The sequence below is a fragment of the Styela clava genome, chromosome 11, assembly GCF_964204865.1.
Source record: "Styela clava chromosome 11, kaStyClav1.hap1.2, whole genome shotgun sequence".
Lineage (NCBI taxonomy): Eukaryota > Metazoa > Chordata > Ascidiacea > Stolidobranchia > Styelidae > Styela > Styela clava.
The window spans coordinates 5,383,909-5,407,554 of NC_135260.1; the positions used below are offsets into that span (position 1 = coordinate 5,383,909).

General features: G+C 34.8%; 1 protein-coding gene across 1 annotated transcript in view; it reads right to left on the reverse strand.

Moving 5' to 3' along the window:
- LOC120347015 (cyclin-G-associated kinase-like) overlaps positions 1–23,646 on the reverse strand; it is a 31,230-nt gene that overhangs the window by 3,265 nt on the left and 4,319 nt on the right. Inside the window, exons 7-21 of the mRNA XM_078117634.1 lie at positions 23,200–23,335; positions 19,152–19,264; positions 18,436–18,532; positions 11,412–11,579; positions 10,439–10,574; positions 9,738–9,873; positions 8,804–8,937; positions 8,049–8,246; positions 7,259–7,462; positions 6,629–6,825; positions 4,786–5,709; positions 4,083–4,222; positions 2,671–2,743; positions 1,937–2,085; positions 1,238–1,363 (exon numbers count right to left, since the gene is read on the reverse strand). Coding sequence (XP_077973760.1) covers positions 1,238–1,363; positions 1,937–2,085; positions 2,671–2,743; positions 4,083–4,222; positions 4,786–5,709; positions 6,629–6,825; positions 7,259–7,462; positions 8,049–8,246; positions 8,804–8,937; positions 9,738–9,873; positions 10,439–10,574; positions 11,412–11,579; positions 18,436–18,532; positions 19,152–19,264; positions 23,200–23,335 — 2,931 coding nt within the window. The remainder of the gene's footprint in view (positions 1–1,237; positions 1,364–1,936; positions 2,086–2,670; positions 2,744–4,082; positions 4,223–4,785; positions 5,710–6,628; positions 6,826–7,258; positions 7,463–8,048; positions 8,247–8,803; positions 8,938–9,737; positions 9,874–10,438; positions 10,575–11,411; positions 11,580–18,435; positions 18,533–19,151; positions 19,265–23,199; positions 23,336–23,646) is intronic.

Sequence of the window (23,646 nt, forward strand, 5' to 3'; positions counted from 1 at the left end):
AACGTTGCACACTCCTACGGTAGATGATCAGCAAATGGGGTAATCAAATTATCAGGCTCGACACAATACCAATCTGCATCTAATCGTATAAGTTGAATGCGTATGGCCAAGCAAAATGAATGTTGAGAATTAACCATAAAATATATTTCCGCAAGTTACATAGAATTCCATAAGAATGCAATTGCATGAACGGGAATTTCAATCCTACTAAAAACATTGAGTGGTATAGATAATTCTACATTGTAATTATACTCAATATCATTCATATATTCTATATCATAGCTCATTTTTGTAACAAACCGGTATTTACATCAAAAATTGCAAATTTGTCACGCAAACAACTATTTTCACTATCTGATTTTCTAAAAGCTCTATTGTTTTTTAATAGGATTGAATAAAATATTATTTAGAGCTAATTCTGTGAGCATCCTTTGCTCATAGGAAACTGAAATCAAATATTTCATACCAAATGAATAGATTTATTGAACCTAGCAAATTGTGACCTTGATTTGAACTAATTTTCACACTACTGGGCAAAGATATAATGTGATTGAAACCCATTAACACTCTTTAACTGATAATGAAGATCAGTATGTTAACTTGTGTTCTCATTTACATTTTGTCCAGGTGATTGTCATCCAGGGATAACTGTGTTCTAATCCTATTGGTCTTTAGCTGACCAATGAAAGCATATCATGGTGGTATGGCATTGTGGGTAAAACCACTGAGGCATGCTTCCTGGCCCCTGGGTATAAATACTGCCATGCTGGTCTCCAGAGGTCATTCTGTACTTTGTTATAGCAGAGGCAATATGTGCCTTATGTCTGACTTTATATTCTGTTATTTGTGGTGACAACTGAACTGTTTGTTAATTAAGTATTGCTTGTGTTCAATAAAACGTTAATTCACACCAGGGTTCCCAATGTTAGGTTGATTGACCGCGGGCAAAAATTTTGAAGCAGGAGGATATTAGCGAGCCAGGAAAGGGCAGCGACCGAAAGGGCGCAAGAGTACGTCAGGAGTTCAGGAGGCGACGTAACACTTGGCGTTATATATAACACAAAAAGGTAAACACATAAAGTGTTAAACATATCAGTATTTATTTGAGTTTAAACTATTTCACTTAAGTTCGGCACGCCATTTCAATTTGTTACGCGTGCCGTAATTGGCTCACGGGCCGCGGTTTGGAAACCCTTGATTTACACCAATAAACAAGTAAACACTTCATTTTACTCACGTCGTTTGGTTGTACGAGTTGATGCATTCCACACTGCTTCCACTTAGTACCTTCCCATAATACTGTATGTAGGGTTGATAATAAAGCTCGCACGTTTCTCTCTTTGCCTTCAACCCAATCTAAGATCTGAAAATAAAACACGAAGCCTTTAATAACAGTAAAAAAATCTAGCCTGTGAATTGGCATCATTAATATGTTATAAACGTAATATTATATCAGAAGTCCCATAGCTCGTGTTAGTAAGTTCTAATCAGGAACAACATGTCCACATTAATATCGTTATATCAAAATATATAATATTATATCAGTATAATGGATGGATCGCAATTAAACGAATATCAGAAAAAATTCTGAGAATCAAACAAGTCATATGCACATGAAAGTGAAATGGACTTATCTCTGAGCAAAGACTGAGGAGGACTACTGATACAGCAAGATCTCGACTATACTATTGGACAGGATTTTTTCATATTTCCAGGAAGAGTAAATCTAATGAGATGACTCAATCATATGGCGAACCACTGCATCTCGTTTGGTTACCGGTTCATATCTGGTATGGGAATAATTAATCAGTTATTAGATTCATGGATTAACATGTTACAGAAAACCACAGCCAGCTTAATAAAAATGTACATTTACGCTATTGCACATTAGTTATTCTCAAATTCTCTAGATAAAAAAACTGTTCTGCTCTGTTACCTTAATTTTCTGTGGATCCATGTCCTGTGTTCTGGCTGCTTTCTTCAGGTCAGCAAGCTTTCTTCGAGCTTCTTCTTTCTTAGAAGCAGTGAAACCACTTTGTGATAATAAATCATCAAAAGCATCTTCTTTCACTTGTGGTTTGACATCTGGAAAAATTATTGGATATGTTTATTTCCAATACCAAATATGAATGTAGCAATCACAGCAATCAGTATGAAATTTGTCATGTAATGTTTTTAATTTCATATCTTACTAGTTTATTTATTCATGTGATATTGTGAATATTTATCCATCCAGTACGAAACTTATGGGAATTGAAAGCATTTATTCCATAATCAGTCAGTTCACATCCAAGCATGAGTTTTCAAGGTATTGAAAAAGAACAATCCTAGGTGACCTAAATAGTCTTTCTTTTGAGTGGGTTGTTGGGCTCTATAAGTGTATGTACCATTGTGGAGGTAACAAATTTTGTTCGCCTACTTTACACTTGACATCAAGTTGTGTAAAGGGACTGAAACCTATGGGCAAGGTGTGTATTCACTTGGCTAACACAGACAGTAACCAGAACTCGTAATAGAACTAAAATAAGTTAAATATATTAAAATTAAAAATAATTTAACAATTTCATATTTCATCAAATGAATATGAAAATTTTATTTCCATCCAAAAAAAGGAATACTGTTTTATCTCAATATCTATATCAGCTAAAATAAAAAGCTGATTCTACTTACTTGACTTCCATCCTTGTCCCCCTGAGAAGCCGCCGACATTGTAGTTTGGCCTTGCGGGCTGATAAGCAGGTTGCTGTGAGAAATATAACAATTATGAGTTGCAGTTAGTATCATTATGTACGAAGATTTGGGTATTGCATAGTTTGCTATTTGAGATTCCCAATGAAACAAAAACGAGAATATCGGTTGGAAACCGAAGACTTATCGATCGATAGTTAGGGGATCCCCCAAAACAAAAACTGCAGTTTCGATTTATCCGCTCTTGTAACTTGCGCACTGCGCATCGCACACACACACTCGGCGGGTTTCAAAATTCTCTCGCTTTACAAAAATCTAGATCACTATATCAATAATTGATTGATAACTCGCTAATTATACCACATAATTCGCCCAAAATCAATAGGCTTCTGGTCCGAGATAAGAGGAATGCACATGCAAAATCTGGAGCAGATTCAATCTCGCTTTCGTGAGATATCGCGTGCATCTAACAGACACACACACAGACAGACAGACATACAGACAAATACCTATCAATATACTTACCGATCTTAAGATCGATAAGTAAATATAACAAATTTCCGACCAAAAAAATTTGAATTTAAAATATATTCAAGAAACAAGACAAAAATATGTGGTAACATCATTATCAAATTTCAGCTCAAAACTCATAGCACAGATAATTAATCAAAAATTTGAGAATCAAAAATTCTTTTTTCCTACTAAATTGAAATTAATTTCATTTGTCATTTTCAAATAACATAGGCTAGGGGTGGGCACAATTTTTCAGTATAAAAGCCGCATGCTGAAAGTCAGTACTTTAGAAGAGCCGCAGAATTTGTAAATTTTTTATTATTAAAATTTCGTTTCTTAATTGATGACATATCGCACAGTAACTTAGACTAACTAACCGCAATCAAGCTGCAATACAGCCGACGCATCAATAAACATTGACCATTGTGACGAAAGATTTGCTGACTGGACTGACTTATATGACAATATGATAGTACTGATAAGATAGTATTTGCCTATTTATCCTGAGGGAAGAGAAAAGACGATGAGATTGCTCAATCATACAGCGAACCACGACCTCTCCTCTGATTACTAGTCCATGTAGAGTATGGAATTAGTTAGCCAGTTATATGTTTTTAGATGTATGGACTTGATGGTGGAGAAAGCCGTAATCGACCAGTGGTTACGTGAACCACCCTGCGCCGGCGAGAAGTCCAACAATCCTCTCGCACATCAACATCCCCGCAGGGGAATCAAACATGCGAACCCACACAGGTTAATCAGAGGTGCGAGGCGAGCGTATTCCTAGCATTAAGCACAATGCGCCACAACACAAAGCCGACTGATTATCGACAAGCAAGTGCTTATTTCAAAAGTAATATGCAATCGTAAGCAAATCCAACCTGTGGTCTTCCCATACCACCACCCATGTTTGGATTCTGGTATTGATTCCTGGTTTGTTGTTGTTGCTGTTGTTGTGGCATTGGTTGGGGTTGCTTCTGACCCATGTTATTCATTGATGGCTTCTTAAAACTACCGAGATCTACAATAATAGGAATAAAATCATATTGTTTGTTTCATGCAATGCCTTTCAAATTCTCCGTTAAACATGGAGTTAGACATGCTATTGTAATCCTAAAAAAATCAAATGTAAGCTATTTTTCCTTTTAAGTATTCCAAATATACGGAGAAGTACAATAAGCCAACAGCAGCATACTAGGAGTTAATGATTAAGATTAGTTTACGAAAGAGATCGCCTACAACCGATGTAAAAAGTGGGTTAAAATTATCTCAATTTCAATTATGGCACACAGTGGCTTAGTGATTGAAGTGCTAGACTTAACAGTGAGAGCACCTCAGATTCAAATCCCATGCCCCCCAACTTGCCCAAAGTGTAATAAATCGGGTAGGCAATGCCAAATTGAAAAGATCTCAATAATACCAAATAATAGCAGCTTAATACCTAACAGTGGCTGTTTGTACAAAACCTCCTCGTTCAGAGAAAACTACGTGAATAAGTGCCATATATATAAAAATGAGAAAACAAATGTGAAACATAAAAAAAACAAAAAAACAAATTTAGTGCCAACATTCAAGTCCCCTCACCTGCAAATGGGTCTGAACTCTGGGCTGACGGGGCTTGATGTGTTCGACCATTCATCATTCGACTTTGCGAAGACATCATTGGGGTGGAATACGTTTGTTGAGGTGCAGTACCATTCATTCGCGTATTTGTTGCACTGGATCCTCCAAACGGATCAAAGTTATTACCAGGATTTTGGAACGCAGGTTGCTGTTGTTTAGAATTATGGGGTGGAGTTTTTGCAGACCCGAATGGATCAAACGACATGAATTCTGACTGTGTTTGCGAAACTGTCGGATCGGACGCAGGTTTTGGGGCAGAAGATTGGGGTGTCGTAAATGAACCAAATGGATCAAAATGTTGTGAACCACCCGTCATGCCCCCCATTAGATCTGGCTCTGACGAGCTTTGTTCCTGTGGTTTCGGGATTGGCTTATAAGATGAAGCACCAGAAAGGAGATCAAAATTGCTAGCAGGTTGGGGTTGTGGAGGTTTGGCAGGTTTTTCTGGAGCAGATTGCGTCGTTGACGAGAGTCCAAGTAAATCTGCATGGCCATCGTTTTGCATAACTTTTCGTTCACTAGGTGGTGTTAAAGGTGGTACGCTCGGTGTTTCGTGAGAAATATTAGTACCAGGAGGAGACAAACCAAGTAAATTGACATCGGAATCGCTAGATGGTATTCTCCTTTCACTAGGTGGGGTAAGAGGAATTGGGGCACTGGTACGTTGTTGGGTTGGAGTGCCTTTTTGCTGGGAGGTCTGTCCTTGTTCATCGTGACTCCATTCTAATGTATCAAAAAAACTTCCTTTGGAAGAAGACTGTGCTTTGGGTTCTTTTGAGTTTTCCTCTCGTTTCGCGGGTGGTGGCTGGGGTTTTTCAGGTTTAGATTTCTTATTCAGGTCACAGCTGTAAGTTATAGAAGGCATTGGGTCTTCTTCCGCATGACCTTAAATAAAAATAACAAGTGTTTACTATCGTTCATGTGTCATCTACAGAAGAGTTTCCCAAACTTTTTGGGCCGCGGATCCGTTTGTGAATTTCATTTTTCACGGACCCCCATCTCATGCCGTATCAATTTCTGTGCTTAGCAACGAGGAAGGATAATGTTTCCTTTGACGAAATAAAACTCAGGAAAAAAAACTCCGATTCAATACATATTGAAGTTATAATACGGGTAGACCAATGGCTATTCGATGAGATTATGATCTATTTGCTATCCGATATCCGGACTGCCGGTACTAATTGAACACATGGATCCAATTTAATTGCGTATATAACTACAGTGTCACACAATTAACTAAATTTCGTTTCATGCCTCTCAGGCTCAATTGACCTTACAACAAAGTCGTGCAAGTTATCACCTGGTGAAAACTCAGTAACCCATATGATCAATTATTACCGATGAAGGCGACGATGTAGCCCTGTGACAAAGGTCTACCTCACAGACGCTAAAAGCAAGAATCTTTTTCACCTCCATTCTTAAAGTTTCGTAACAATAACGATTTGCGATAGCGAGAACGTATTACTTTATTTTGTTTACGAATGTCTATGTGAAAGTCTATATGCGGTAAAATGTATATGCTTCAGACTCTTTTCATATCGTTGCGGACCCCCCTGTGCAGTCATCACAGACCCCCAGGGGTCCACAGACCCTAGTTTGGGAAACCCTGATCTACGGTATGCCTTCAAAATGAGCCAAATCTTCCAAATGCATCTGCATATTATGACATCATGGGTAAAATTTCACTATTAACACTGTAAAAATTGTGGGTTAGCCCTGCTAGTTCAGATTTTGAAACTCTGAAAATATTTGATCGCAAATAGGGTAAACCATCCAATGTGTAAAAATATGTAAATACACTCACCGAATTTAAGCAAAATTTCTTGTTGTTCTTCTTTAGTTGAGAATAGAACTTTAGGATTTATTCCTCTGATGGAAAAATCATCCCAAGGATGTTCGATGCCTGGTTCAGGCTCTTCTTCATTCCTCATATCAACGTTTATCGAGACTTGGAAGTTATCTGGATATTTCTCTTGAATATCGCATGCATCCAAGTCATATCTAGAGAAAAATAAAATTGTAAGATTAGCATTTTCACAGAACTTTCACTTCATGACAGGGTTTTCTTGAAATGGTCCCACACAACCGCAGAGAAGTTATCAGGGAGCCACGAACAAAGCCAAATAATTTACTATTCAAAATACATTTATACATACTGGATAAGTATTATGAAATATATTCTTAATTTGCTCTTGTCAGCAGTCCTATTTTATCACTTAGAAAGTTATTTTTTTGATACAGCACCCTTGCATTATAAGCACACTGATCAGACCAATTTTTAGCCTGATGGTCAAAGAAATATTGAAGACGATCATCTTCCAGATGAGAAAATCATAAATTATTTCTGAAATCAAGAATTGGAAAAATTCAGTTCATATAGGCCAACTCTGGTTGCCTTTAAAGGAGACCAAGAATATAAATACATAGAACTAACTTTTCAAAATGTATTGCGGTCGTAGAGTCAGGTAGAAACCCTGTATTGAACTGAAGTTGAAACATCTTTATCCCGGATTGTTTTCCTTGAATTTTTCCACCAAGTAATTGTCGAGCATGAAAGATTGAGACTGTAATGTCGGAAACACCTACAATATCTGCTCTTACATCGATGATAGCTCGACCATCGTCAACACTAAAACTCCTAAACAAAAATGTTTGAGAGTTGAGTATCATTCCGGTTTAATACAATGAAATTTATCAATCAATGCTATCAAGGATTGGCATAAAAGAGGGGTGGGTACTTACTTTTCCAAGTGGGTCAGTTACATATATAGACTTGGTTACTGGGCCGGAGGCTCGAAGCTCTATATGAAAAATTATGAATAAAAACATTTTTTACAACAGCTAGACAAACGTTTATATGCAAAATGTAACAATCGGGTCGTTATGGTTTACTTTCGTCAATATTTTCAGCGGAATTTCATATTCATAAAAACTATAGTCCTAATTTCAGCAAACACAAGAGGGACGAATGGAACACTTCGGTGGGACGGATCCGGCCCGCGAAACATGATTTGCCCACCCCTGAAATAAAAGCATAAAACTCTCAGATCCTGACTCAATTTCAGCTTTCCAATCTCACAAAAATTGTGAAAAACATTGTATTTGAGCATACTAATGAAACATATTTTAGAAAAGATGGTTTTAAAAGCCACTAAACTGAACTATAAATCGAACAAAAGTTTTTGGACACCTTGTACTTATTTTAAAAAATAATCAAAGCAAACCTCATAGCATCATATTCCTTCGCTGTTGTCAAAACCCTCTGATCACGAACATAAACCTCACAAAATGGCCGACAACCATTACGTTGACGATTGAACAATGGAACAGGTTCTAGAATGATCGACTTCAATCTGATTGGTCTAGATTTCGGAACGATAGGTCGCTCTGGCTTCACCATTCCGCAGAGATATTCCAAATATCTGTAAAGGAGAAATTTTTGAGATATATTACAATATTGGAAGATAATGCCATTAAAAATTTCTGGTAACTAGTTTTCCTGGATGGTCGAGCCTGATCGGTAATGTCATCAGTTACAGGTGAATAACCAACCAGCTGCGAAGTGCTCTTTGAGTTGGGCACCCAGCTCTGTTGATTGTTTATTGGAATATCAAAAACATTTTCATTTGAAAATCTTTCAAAGAAATAAGTGCTCCCCTAACAAGCTGGTATCTAATCATAGTATGAACTAACATTAAACAATGTATCAAAAAAAAGGTTACATGGGATTATAATCAGAAATATATATCATGTCCATGAAATCTTGCAAAAAAATTTCAAAATTGCTAAGGAAATTTATTGCTCTCACAGATGTATTAAATAAAGTAAAAATACTTGAACAATTACTGATTAAAAACGACAAACCTGGTTAGGATATATTGAGAACTGACTTCATAACAAAATTAAAATTGTAAAGGGATTATATGAACACCCTGTACATTGTCCCCATCTTTTCGAAACATATTTTCAAGCCAAATACCTTTTATGTGATGGTGCTATCCCTGGATTTGAACGTTTCATGCTAAACATGTAAAGAGCAGCATCTGGTGTCAAAAACAATCCACACATGATGAATAAACTACAAACAGCAACTGCTGAACTGGCTCGTCCATCCTGTCAAATAGAAACCATGGTTCAGTTTTAGAAAATGGCAGGGTAATGCTTAGTTTAGTACATAGTCAACAGTTAGTTTGGCATGGAAACTGAAAACTTTGATTTTATAGGCCTATTACCTGAGTTAGTAAATAGTAAATACATTGGGGTATGTCTAAGATGCTGGGTGACCATATATCCACCACCTCATCACCTACTAGGTGCTAAAGGGTCATAACCATAAATAAATAGCATAGTCAGTCCAATTTCTCCCACCTTCGTAAGATGACAGAATCGTGTTGGGAAATATTACTATTGAGAGCTCGAAACCTCTTACGCTTCCTCAACATATAATGACTGCATGAGCAGTAATTGATCTAAACATTGTTTATCAAAAAAAACGATGGAGAGTATTCTAAAATTAACAATAAATTAATAAAAAAGATTTGCAACTTTATCAACTTTTCTAAGTGATTCAAGAGTCTTGCTGCACACTAACACAAATATATTTCTATAACGTTTCGTCTGATCGAGGCCAGTCTTAATCAGACATACATAGTTCAACTATAACACGAAAAGCAGTTGAATGCATATTTGAACAATCAGTGTAAAAAGCATAAAATAAGTATAAATAGTTTGTCCCCCAGAAACAAAACCATTAGAGCAAACTATCAACGTTATCACAGTTTCATTTAATTAAAATCCAATCACTTCCCACGTCATTTTTCCCCAAAATAAACTTATCCTTTCATAAATGCTTTGCACTACTCTATCATTCTTCTTCAGAATCAAAACATTAAACAAAAGTTTTAAACACTTACCTCACAATGTATCACAGCTATATTCTTGGGATCTTTTTTTAACCATTGTAATAGTTTCTTGCACATATTAAATATTGAAGGGAAATATGGAGCAGATTTTGCTGGCCAACCTCCATACACCACTCTGTTATAAAACCTGAAAAAAGAAGATGAAGATTTTTGAACTTAAAATTAGAATTTGTCTAATCTAAACAATGAAAACAGTATACAATATACATATATTTGCAAACACCTATATAGGTCCAATCGACCCATTACCTGTTTATACAGAGTATGAAAAAGGTAACAAGTATTTGTTTCAGTTGCATGAACTCGATGGTACTGGAAGTCTTGATCCAGTGGTTATGTTAATCACCCTACTACGATGGCGTGAATTTTTTCAGCAATTCTTTAGAACATAATTATTTTTTGAGGTTTCCAGAAGGATATTGAACGATCAACGAAAAGGCCACGCTTTCCAGACTGACACAAGGCCTGTCTGTCTGTTCAGATAGCAAAGCCCGTTTGCCTGGTTGGAGACAAATTTACAACCCAGATGCGCCAAAGTACGACCGAGATCGCCATGGCGACCAATTTTGACCTTGTCAGGTGGAACACTCTAAAAAAGGGTCCGCAAAACACAGTTTGAAAAACGCTGCTTTAGGTATTTGTGCACAACGTTTATGAAATGTTTATTACTTAATTCAATTCACAAAACTTACTTTGCAATGTTATATTGTCTTTGTGACAAATTAAAAACGGCAAATTTATCTGAATGTCTTGAATCAAGATAGGAACGAACTGTATCGATATGATTCTTGTATGTTCCTTCAACACCCTCTGCTGGATATGACATCACTGTAATGAAATAAGATCGTTTATAGCAACGAATCTTGGCCTCAAATACAAGTTATCGCTATAACAACAAGGACAATTATTAAAGTTTCTAAAATACACAGCTCACAAAAATGATTCAGAAGACGTCACTGGAAGGGAGAAACAAGTTGCTTATCCAAACAAATTTGCGTTTCAAATAAAGAAATGATAGTTGCAAGTTGCCACGAGGATTAAGATTATTTAAATTGATAAGAATTCATCACACCTCACAAAAATTATTTATAAGTAAAATAAGTAGCAATAGCAATACCACATTTTTGTATACCAGTTAATAGTCAAAAGATATATTGACATCGGAAAACTGCATAATTACGTTTGAGAAGTATTTAATTTCTCGAGGCAAGGTCACGTAAACTGACTCAGAAGGACACTGACATGCCCAAGTGGAAATACATGATCCACTAAGGTGCCAAGAGCTAATGAAACCAGATAGCGATCGGAGACTGCTGACTTATCGATTGTTCGCGGCAACGAAAGTTAGGGGAGCCCCCAAAACAGAAACTGCGGTTTCGATTCCTTCGCTCTGACTCAATAGCGACATTGCATGTCCCATCACTAATTAATTAATAACTCGCTAATTATATGTCATAATTCATTCAAAAGATTATGACCTTGCTTTCGTGAGATAATGCGTAACATACGAAAGTGAAACAGACAAATACCTATCGACATACGTACTGACCGAGATCGATAAGTAAAATCGAGGAGGAAAGATTTAGATTCCCCCAAATCCATTTGAAATCCAACTATTATAACAATTTTTAAGATTCTCTCATGAATTATAATTACCATACTTACCAACAATTCTAGATGTGATATAAGTAACATCGAGCTCAGATTTTGTATAACTTGCAACAGTGGCCGCCATCTTTGTTGAAGTATCTTTGATGTTGGTGAATAATTTTCCTGCTCCCCCTCTCATCATGCTAAGCAACCCTCCACCGCCATCTGGTGGCACAGTTGGATCTGAAATTCAAATAAACTAAATTATTGAACTGAGAACACATGTTTCCAGAACTTTTACAAAGCGAGAATGAGGATTTCAAAGCGAAATGTAAATGTTGAAAGTTTGAAATAAAAAATTATCTGAAAATTTCAAATAATAGGTGCTGTTTAACAAGCTAGTATCTAACTAAACATAGTGTTTGAACTTACTGAAGCGAAGCTATATTTTTAAGTATTTCAATAGAAAGTTAAAGGCAATAAATGCCAGTAATATGTTTCAAAACCAAAAATATACAATTTAGTTAGCTTCTTTAAACAGCTCTTTCAAGTTTCAAACTTATGATTCACTTCCAAATATAATCCAAAAAGTAGACAATACGACAGTGAAAAATAATGACTGAAAAAATATTATCGGAAGGGACAAGACTTTGGAAGTCACCAAGGTCAACTGGAAAGAAACTTTATAGAAATATCAACGAATTCCATAAAGTTTCACTGACACTATACAGTATGATACACATAAAATTAAGTATTAGTGTCAGAAACCATAGCTAAGCAAAAAACAACTCTGCTACTGACCAACTAAACTTTAATACAGTGGTTTTCAACATTCAACAATGAGGCGCACCCACAAGGGGGGTTCTCAAACAATGAGGCGCACCCACAAGGGGGGGTTCTCAAACGATGAGGCGCACCCACAAGGGGGGTTCTCAAGCGATGAGGTGCACCTACAAGGGGGCGGCGTAGACAATTTTCTGAGGGGACGTGGGGCTAATTAACAATAAAAATATTTGGGTGCTCCCGAAGTATGCGAACCAAGATGGCAGACATCGGAACGTAACATGGGTAACAGGTAAGGGTTAGGCAATAATTTTTTTCCAATTTTCCTTATTTTAGTCCTATTATCAGTTCGAAGACTAGCCAAGAGCCTCCCGTAGTATTTATACCTAAAATTATGGCCTGACCCTAACCTAGTACACATATTACATTCCGATGTCCGCCATCATGGTTCGCATACTTCGGGAGCCCCAATATTTGTATATTTGTATATCTTGCCCACCTTATTTTGAATACTTACATTTCAAAACTTTTCATTTATTTCATTATTTACGTCCCATCCACGAATTTTCAATGTGTTTCTCGAACAAAACATACTTTCGCTTTAATATCTGTTCTAGTTATTCTCGAGATGGGGCGCGATACTTGACAATTTATAAAAAGGGGGCGCAGCTTAAAAAGTTCGAGAACCACTGCTTTAATAGATCAGAAAACTGAAATATTGTAAAATCCTACATCGGCGTAGGAAGTAGGAACATCCTAATTTTGGGAATAAAATTGTATTATACAATTCTTTATATAGGTTGCAGTATATATCAACCTATCTATTATTGTACCAAGTACGGAGGTAAGATGAAGCAAAAATGATATAAACTTTTCCTAGACAGTGATACTTTGTGTTTGTGATATGTTTCAGACATATTGATTGTGTGGTACCTTTTATTCAAAGCTAAATAAGGATTATCTCTCGAAAATGAATGAAAAGGCACACAATAGGTCTGTTCACCATTTGAATACAGATTATATATAAGTAAGTGTAACGGTCAACATCAATAAAGGTAAATAGACCCTAAGAAGAAAGTGATCTGGCCAATGTGAATAGAAGTCCAGTTACAAATATATTATATACCCATTATAGACTCTGATTAAAATAGATAGTAGGCTACTCAACTATTTTAACTGAAGATCTGACATATACAAAACTTCATAAATACTGGGGTCTGGTCTTTCCAGAAATTATTTTTCGACATTTCTAAATGCACACTTCCTCGGCCGGCTAATAATTATTAGCTTATCATAAAAGTCAGGTGCAAATATGAGTAAATTATAAATAAACCTTTGAAACTATACAAGTCATTCAATAAAAGGAAACCTCCACACATTCAAAGTAGGGCCAATGATCAAGAATGAATAGGCAGGTGCGATTGGAATTGATTACTCAACAGGACGAATTCGGACCTCGGTCCGCCACTCGAGCAGCCCCGGCAAAAACGATTTGGCAGACCACTGGCATTCAACAAGCTAAAAATTTGTTCAAATTTTCATAAATTCTAATGATTTCTTTTACTACGGACACAAATTCATATGGCAAACTGTAGCCTATAAACTGAATAGCCTACTAATTCAGGTTGGATATGAAAATATACACTTAAAATCTGCAGGTATCAATATTACATATATCAAATTACATTTTATACAACAATACGAAGGTTACCTAATAAAGTTTTCGTATTCTCAAAACAAATTGCGAAGAGAGTACTTACTGTTTTCATTATCTCCCATATTCACAAGTAACAGCACAATTTTACAAATTATAATCCTGCTCTACGCAACTACAACACAATGGCAATGCACAGAAACTCGTTTTCAATAGAAATTGCATCATATACAATTACACATTGTTTAACAGTTTTGTTTGCTTTCCAATAAACAAACAGATAACGTTACTGCAGTAAAATATTGATATTTACCGATATACATATTTTCATCTGTCGCAACCTGAGTGTAAACTCTTTCTCCGAACATCGTTTTTATTTCGAATATATCACCAGATCGTAGTAAAGTTATTTACTTATATTTCTATGTTGTTCATTTTGGTTCTGTATAAATCCATTTTAATACAGATTAATCAGAATGATGTTTAATTAATTTTACTGTAAAAATTGTAAATGTACAGAAAAGAACAATAGCAGTGATAAAAAGACCGCTAATCAGTTCCTACGGTGAGCTAAAACAATCAAGTTCGGTTAAAATATACATCACCATTAAACACATTGATATTGAAAATGACAGTGAAAAAAGTCAATGACACTTCAGTTTCAACTGAGATGGTTGGTGTTAATGCTAAGACATTACTTTATTTTCACCAAAAGCTAAGGTGATACTGTCTCACTAACCAGAAACAAACATGTCACTGCCTTGAGAGAAGATACTCTATAATACCAATGAACCTATACTGAAATATCTGATTTTTTGAATACCAAATGGAAGCGACTCTTTATCTTATAAAATAAAATATTTTTTATTCATGAATAATATTGATAACTTAAAGACTGTCTTTAGCATGCCGTCGTAAGGTTCAAATGAGGAGTTGTATAATTACATACAAGAAGATTCAAATTTACGGACAACGGGGGCAATTTCAAATCGGACTTTTATAAAGATTAATGAAATGATGTAAGTTTCCTTTGCTTAGCTTTTCTTTCATTATAATATTTCAATCCAAATATTGCTGTTCAGTTATTTCTCAGAATGTTATAACACTTAAAAATATCTTTAAACATATAGCGCTAATAACTATCTTAAGCTGCAATTTGGCTAGATACATAATGTTATAAAATAGCTAAAAATTGGGTATAAAAAAGCTAAATATATCGACTGGATGACTAACTTCATTAACACCTGGAAGACGAAGCTTTCAATAAAATATAACATCATTTCTTCTTTATTAATTATTTGTAATATTCACGCATAGCCTAATAGTTTCAAATTCTCACCATAAAGCTATTCTGACATAAGTTCTGAACCATAAATATAAGAGCAGTCTAACAATTGCCAACTCTCTCACTATGAAGTACATTCTTAATCTAGAGCTCTTCAGATTGGAAAGCAGGAAAATCAATATATATTATTGATTATGTTGAACAGAGAGAGCAAGAGCTGTAATAGAAGTCTCAATGGGATTCTCTTAATAAGACCTTGTCAAATTATATTATGGAATATGACAAGGCCAAGTTTAACCCTGGTTTGTTATATATAGACCATGCAATGGCTTATCAAGCCTTTACTTATAATATAGTGAGAAAATGAAGTTGATTATTGACTGTTTTGTAATATTTATTGTGATTTATTTGATGCGAATGTAGAATAGAACATATGCCACTTCTTACTATTAATAATGCAAGTTGAAATTATTATTGTGTATGGCAGTGTATTACTGTTGTCATTGAATTTCAATTGTGTATTATTAGAGCAGGGATGGGCAAGGTTCGGGGACCAGAATGGGCGGGCCATGTCAATGTCGCGTAAAAATTAAATTTTATGATATTTACAGTGTTACAAAAGTAAATGTAGAAAGCAATAAACTTGTGCCAAAAGTTAATTTAATCGCAACCTCAACAAATTCCTTGAGTTATTGTTCACCTAAAACATTGAAATTTGGTAAAAGTTTGTTTGCGGCAGCATTAGGCGGGCCAGATTGAACTACCCAACGGGCCGGATTTGGCCCACGGGCTGTAGTTTACCCATGTCAGTAGTAGAGTGTATTATGTAGTATTATGTGCTCTATAATATCATGAAGAAGTCCAAGCTTGACACGAGTTTCTTGCACTGTCCATAAAATAATACATTTGAAAATATTTTAAAATTCATTGTTTATTCCAAATTTGAACCGAACAAAAATATGAGGTAACTAAAAATATGGAATAAAATAAATGCAAAATGTTCAATATTGAACTTAATATAAACTGCACATCAAATAATGTTACTATTAGATCAAATTATTAGAAATATGAAATTTGATTAACTTTTTAATTGTTACATCAAACTGTAGGACATCTATTGATTGAAATTTAAATTCGACTTCCCTATTGTTCTTGCACTGTTCTAATTTTATTTCTCTCTATTTGAAAGCAAACCCAACAATTGCTAACCATTATATTTATGTGCATTCCATCGTGTTTTTTATCATAGTTGAAAAATGCTTGTTTCAAGGAGTCTGACCCCGATCAGATGGAACTTTACAGAAATACATTTGTGTTAGTGTGCAGCAAGACACTTGAATCAAATATTAAAATTAAATCTTTGATTTATGAAATGTGAAGATAAAGCAGTTGTTTTTAATAGTACTGGAAACAAAATATATTGTTGACTTGAATTTATTATCTTGTTGATAGAATAAAATATTACACATCTTCATAATAAACCTGACATGGTATTTATTTCCACATAACCTTCTAATTTGAATACAAACATAGGCAGAAGTTGTATGTTTCAACCTTACTTCTAAGCTAAGCTTGACATTAAAAACAACCCTTGTTTATCCATCTTGATTAGATATAACATTATAGATTTGTAACACCTTCTCATAGCATTTTCTAACATTAGACTCGAACTCAAGAATTTTCAAAGACCTATTGCAATGCTTTTATTACTCAGATGGAACTTGCATATAACCTGCTAAAATTCTACAATTACAACACCATTCCTCACAGCATTCTCTGAAGCACTGGATTCCGATACCTACAAATAAATATTAAGAAACTACTATCAGCAATAACAGGAGCTAAAAAAGTTTCAAATACTAGTCGTTAGTGAGGTATCTCAAAATCAAAAAACTTCAAAAATGCGTGTTCGATTGCAAAACAAACAAGTGACTCTCAAACTGTACGGCATGACACACTGGAAGATTCACAGGTGTGCAGAATCATAGAGATGCCTGTCACGTGAGATCTGACAGTCGAGTGTCAATCTGGAAAACGCACTAAAAATCGAACACATTTTTCATGGGGCTCATGCCAATTTTGGACCAATGTCATTAATAGTCTTTTTGTTTTGGCCGATTATGCCGAGACAATCACATTAACAGGGCTAGTGACGAACCAGGGAAAAAAAATATATAAGTTAACAAACATAATTGATACTTTGTGAAAAAAATATGATATTCTTGCATATATTATGTATCTGTAAATGCATCTTGTCTTTGTTTTGTTTATTCACTGTGCAAACGATGTTATATTTTGATTTAAATAAATATACCGGTAACAGGGACAAGATATTGAAATATACATTTATCATTCACTAACTGGCCAAGGTGAGGTATGTTATTAATGACTGATCAATTAATTGTTACAGTACAGATAAATAGATATGGTATCACTATCAATTATCAAGTTTGCTGAAGGATCAAAGGTCAAGCACGACCTAAAAAGTGTAACCATATTTTATAAAAAGTGTTCCCATTTTTTAGCTATGAGGACCATCTTTATAGTCTATTAGTTGTGGAGAAAAACAATCATTTCCCAACATCCAACAAAGATTGGCAAAACAATCCATATGTGCACACTATGTCCGATAATTACATTGAGAACCAATTGCATGAAAAAAAGCTAGTCATTCGGTAGTCAATACAACCTGTGTAGGGGCAACAATGTCTGACAACAAATTTCATGCTGGAGTGGATTGTGAAACGAGAGTACATATATTATTGAATAAGTGGAGCTTATGGTATCCCACATCCTGGTAATAAAACCATTCAATTGGAAACTAGCGAACCAAACTATATTATTCTGGTAAGACTTGCCATGGTCAAATCGATACTGACAATGTGTGGCTTATGTCTATTACCGGTATATAATATTACTTTCAATTTCTTTAACAAAATTGACATTTAGAAATTTAGGTGACCTAGGAGTCCTGCTGCTCTAACACAAATATACTACTGTCAGCGCAGACTTTATTTATTAATCAATAAGTCAAGCACATGATCCTCTCAAATTTAAAGTTGTAGAAGACCAGAAACAATGAAATTACTTTAAAGAAGGGTACTAATCAATCCCTAAAACCAGCTAGAAACTCAAACCAAATTTTAACAGCAAAAACCTGACGTTTGCAAGCTTTCTTCAATAATCGGTTGAAAAATACACTCGATGCTTTTTGCATTAATTGGAAACTTGGCACGGATTATCACCATTTTGAGTCTAAAATTCTTTTCAAACTTTTGACTGCAAAAATGTGGAAATATGACACTCAAATGAAAACATGCTTAACTCACACTTGCACAGCCCTGTTATAAAATCTTGAAACCTAATAGCTCACATACCACGATTTTGTTCAGTTGATTGAGGCCTCTGTTGTTGTTGAGGTGGGGGAGGTGCAGGTCTGCGAATATCCCTGGGTGGATCAGGAGTTTTCTTCCTCTGTGAAATGAAAGTGTGTTGGGAACTTTTGAATGAATGAATTTTCAAGCATAGAAAAACTAGGAAATTTCCATTAACTGCACTCAGTTCCAGAAGAATACTTGACTTTTCTTATAAGTATTTTAATTTGATACAATATTTATGCGTCGTCTCCCAACACAACTGACCACAAATAATTTTGATATATACTATTCGCTGGGAGCTAAATATGACAAAATTGACAATAAATAAGTTAAAACTGAAACATAGTAATTTACACACATCAGTGTTAAAATGGCAAGCTGATAATGCAGCGATATCACAAACAAGAAAGCATTGCTTAATTAATAGACATGAATGTCGAAGATTATATTATAGTGTTCCCATATGCTAAAACGAAATGTTCCCTTGAATCAGAAAACAACAAAATTTGGATTGAAAGATTGGTTTCGTAAGAACTGAGGAAAAATTAAAAAAATAAATAAAATACTGATTTCTTGCATTTTTAAGTACTGAAGCAGGTTATAACAAAACATCCAAATTTTGGGAAAGACAGAAACTCAAAAATAATCAGAATTTTTCTCAATTCATAACACTCTTGGTAAGATGGATCATAATTATACCATATTTTTCAACTCACAAACTGAAGAGGGGATTTTGGATCAACATTCAATGATGAAGCAATCTCTTTCAATTGTTCTGATATCACAGCAGCCGGTGGTCGATTGTTAGGATTGATCTGAAGAATTCCTCCTGGAAGATGAAATAATAAAAGCAGCGATAACAAAAGCATTAAACACAGAAAAAAAATGGTACTCCCGAAGTATGCGTACCAGGTTAGGGTTAGGCCATAATTTTATTCATATTTTCCTTATTTTAGTTCAATTACGAGTTCGGGGACTATCCAAGTGAGTCCTATAATATTTGTACCTGAAATTATGGCCTAACCATAACCTGGTACTAGTGGTACACGTACTACGTTCCGAAGTATGTGTACTAGGTTAGGGTTAGGCCATATTTTATTCATATTTTCCTTATTTTAATTCTATTACGAGTTCGGGGACTAGCCAAGTGACTCCCGTAGTATTTGTACCTGAAACCATGGCCTAACCCTAACCTGGTACACGTACTACGTTCCGGTGTATGCAAAGTAGGTTAGGGTTAGGCATTAATGTTTTGGTTCTATTACGAGTTCGGGGACTGTCAGTCAGTGTTAGCCAAGTGAATATCTCCCTGCCTATAGGTTTCAGTCTTTTTAAACAACTTTAGGTAAAATAGGCCAACAAAATTAGTTAACTCCATATTGGTACTCATACTTCAGGAGCGTCGAAAACTATAAAATGGAATCATAAAGAAATGATGTTGCTATGAAAGCAAAACTTTCATCCGAACTTTATATGAAACGCACAATACTAGGGTGACAGGATAATCAAATTTTATGTGAAATTTTATCCAGATATGTCAAGCCGGTAAGACGATAGAGCTTCTACACACAAACTAACAGAATGACCGAGAGTAAGTGTTTCCTATTGCGGAGATTCCAATATAACATCAACAGTTAGCAGCCTACATTGCCATACTAAGTTTTAGTGATATTACTTCGAGTTTCTGATATTTCAGAGTTATTGGTGAAAAATTTCAAACGCAAATAAACGTTAAGACGGTTCCCCACGGCATTCATTAGTTTATAATCTTCATAAACATTCATAGATGTGTAGCTTTTGAAACAAAGTGCCAAGTTTCAACTCTATCTTCCATACAATTAAATACTGAAATAAAACACCATAAAATGAGGTGGTGTCCATAAAGTCTCTTTACAATACCAATTCTGTTACCAAGTCAGTTCTAAATATATCTTAACCAGGTTTTTGTTTTAATCAGTAATTGTTTAAGTATTTATATATGGTATCAATAAATTACCTTTGCATTGTCAAAAATTTTTTGGACTTCATGTACACCACATATTACACTTGTATTTGACTAATATCGTAATATGACTCAAATACCAAGCAGTGAACTACCGGTATGTTGTAATATCGAGTATGAGCAGGGATGGCCAATACCGAATAGTTCACTATTTCGAATACATTCGAAATTATTTTTTTCGAATATGAAATTTCGAATACTTCGAAAATAAAATTCACTAATTGAAGCTTATCTAAATGTATGTAGGAATTTCCATACAATAAGCAATGGAATAACTGCTATCTACAAGTTACAACATAGTTATATTACCAGGCATTTCATATTTGCAGATTATTGCAGTATATATTTTGCAGTATAGTGGTATCGGTGATGAATTTGAATAATCGCGCAACACAAAATCATCCTAGTAAAACGCCCATACTTTTAAATATCAACCATTATCCAAATTATTTGCCAAAAGCGGGATAAAGTATGAGTTATTTCTTCGACTTGTGACAATTTTTTATACGTATCAAAAATTTTTTATATTCGGAAACTTTACCACACATTTTAGGTCCGCAGATCGCCGTTGTATGTTTGAGTAATAATACTTTTATTATTTTATAAATATGAAAATAGGAAGCAAAAACTATTTATAATCGGGTAGTTTACCACACATTCTAAGTCCACAGATCGCCGTTGTATTTTGTAAATACAAAAATAGGAATCAAAAATTAATATTAATCGCGAGTTTGCCACACAATTTATGTCCACATATTGCCGTGATATTGTGCCGAATATAATTAGTTTTTGATTCTTATTTTCGTACTCACGAAAAAATTGTCACAAGTCGGAGAAAGAATTTATACTTTATCCCGCTTTTTGGGAACTAATTTGGATAATAGTTGCCATTGGTTTGTATTTTAAAAGTATGGACTTTTTACTAGGATGATTTTGTGCTGCGTAAAATATTTGAATCCATGACTGATACCACTATTTAAAATGCCTTACCGTGTTAATTTAGTTCTATTATCATAACTCAAATGTTGGTAAATCGGGCAGTTTACCACACATTTTAAGGCCACAAATCGCCGTTGCATTTTAGAATTATAATAGTTTTATTATTTTGTAAATACGATTCCAAAATTAAATATAATTGGGCAGTTTAACACGTATTTCATGTCTACAAATACCCGTGGTATTTGGTATTAATACTTTCATTATTTTCTCAATATGAAAATAGGAATCAATATTTAATAATATCGGTCAGTTTACCACACATTTTGTGTCCACAGATTGTCCATACAACCATGAGTTACGTTGAACGGAATAAATTAATTCGACATGACATTTTAAATGCTGGTACCAGTCATGGATTGGATTATTTTGCGCAACAAAAAATCATCCTGGTAAAGGATCGATACTTTTAACTATCGTTATCAAAATTATTTGCCAGAAATTATTTTCTAATAAATCAACTTGTTTTTCCAACTTGTGCCAATTTATTGGATATCGTAACAATGACGGCTATAAATACCGTATTTCCCGGCTAATAAGTCCACATGGCAAATAGGACGATGTCTATTTTTAGCACTCAAAAAGTTTTTTTTTCCATATAGGCCTCCAATAAGACTGGTAGGAAAATTGTGTCCCTGTGATATGCGCTAATAATTTTATATGTTATTATATTTATATTTTTATTAATATATGTCTTGTTAGTTTGGTAGAATCATACTCACAGAATTAACTAATATTAACAATTGAGCGGTAAATTTAAGTTGTAAAGCGGCAATCATTTTGGACAACCTATTAACCCGAATGTTAAAATAATTTTGGAATGTGATAAATACTACACTGTACGTCCACGGGTTATGTGACAGCTGTGTTTTCCCGTCCCTGTTGTGTTCTGCTGAATCGGCAAAACGAAAGGGTCACAAATCACTTTATCTCGGCGGCCATGTTTCTCTTTAAAGTAACGATACCGGCCTGCGATTGAATATCATGATTGGCAGACCCTAAGACCCAAATATAAGGTTACACAAATCAGGCTTGAGAAGACTAATAAGCAGGCCACATAGAAATGAAATTGGGCCTAGAAAAGCGGTAATTGTCAATTTTTCGACGTGATGAAAATGAATTTGTAAATTAAAAGCCTCGTAGACGAAAGTCGGCAATGTCCACCCACGCAAACGTGCAAATGTGTCGCAACACTATAAGACGTACGATCGCACAGAATATAAACAATCAAAGTGCCGATTCTATTTCATCGTCATTACAATACGTGAGACATCGTAAAAAGTCGTTTGAAGAGTCCCGTAAAACGAAACACCACGTTTACGGCGAAAAGTGACTACTATTCGGAATTATTCGAAAATCAGCCGAAAAGGTATTCGAATACTATGATATTCGAATATATTCGAATATTCGATTCGTTTTGGACAACCCTGAGTATGAGTAATATTTTTTCATGGTGTTTCAGTGAACATTGTCATAAATTCATAAGTAAACATTAAAAAGGAAAATATATGTTAAGTCAGTATAACAGTGGTTTTCAACTTTTTCAAATTGACTTTAACTTTTTTAGACATGAAAACCCCCAAAATACTGACAAAGAGCTATTAAAACCTCGAAAATCAGCTAACGTTCAGAGCCATGACTGAAAATCTGTCGAGTGCGAAAAAGTGGCTCCTGAAATTTTGACATCTTGCTGATTTGTCAATAACAAAGAAACAACAACAAGAAAGTCAATGCTTGGGGAAACACCCACTACAAATATAACTTACTTATTAGTCCATGATATGAAGTGTATTTCTTATCATTAGTTGGAATTGTGTAATTTCCATTCAAAATCCGCAGTTTTTGGGAATCTTCAAACGGATGTTTTCGAAAACAGAATAGGAAGAGAACGCAGCCCAAAGCCTAGAAAATATAGAATATAGAAAAATCGCAAAAGCTGGCATAATTTTTTTAAAGTACAAAAATTCAGGACAAAAATTGAAACAACAAGCATCGTGGAACTCAATGAAAGGGTGACAAGGTATACAAGCAATAGCTTTATAAGGAACATTATTAATACCTTCAAGTACATCATTGAAGTCCAAAGCAACTGGTTAAGTAGACCAAGAGAAAGGTGTATTTTTATCAATTTTAAGAACGATCCGCAGGTTCGTATTGTGTCAAAATTTGTTATTTTAATATATTCAATTTAGTCATTATAAAAGTGTCTTTCT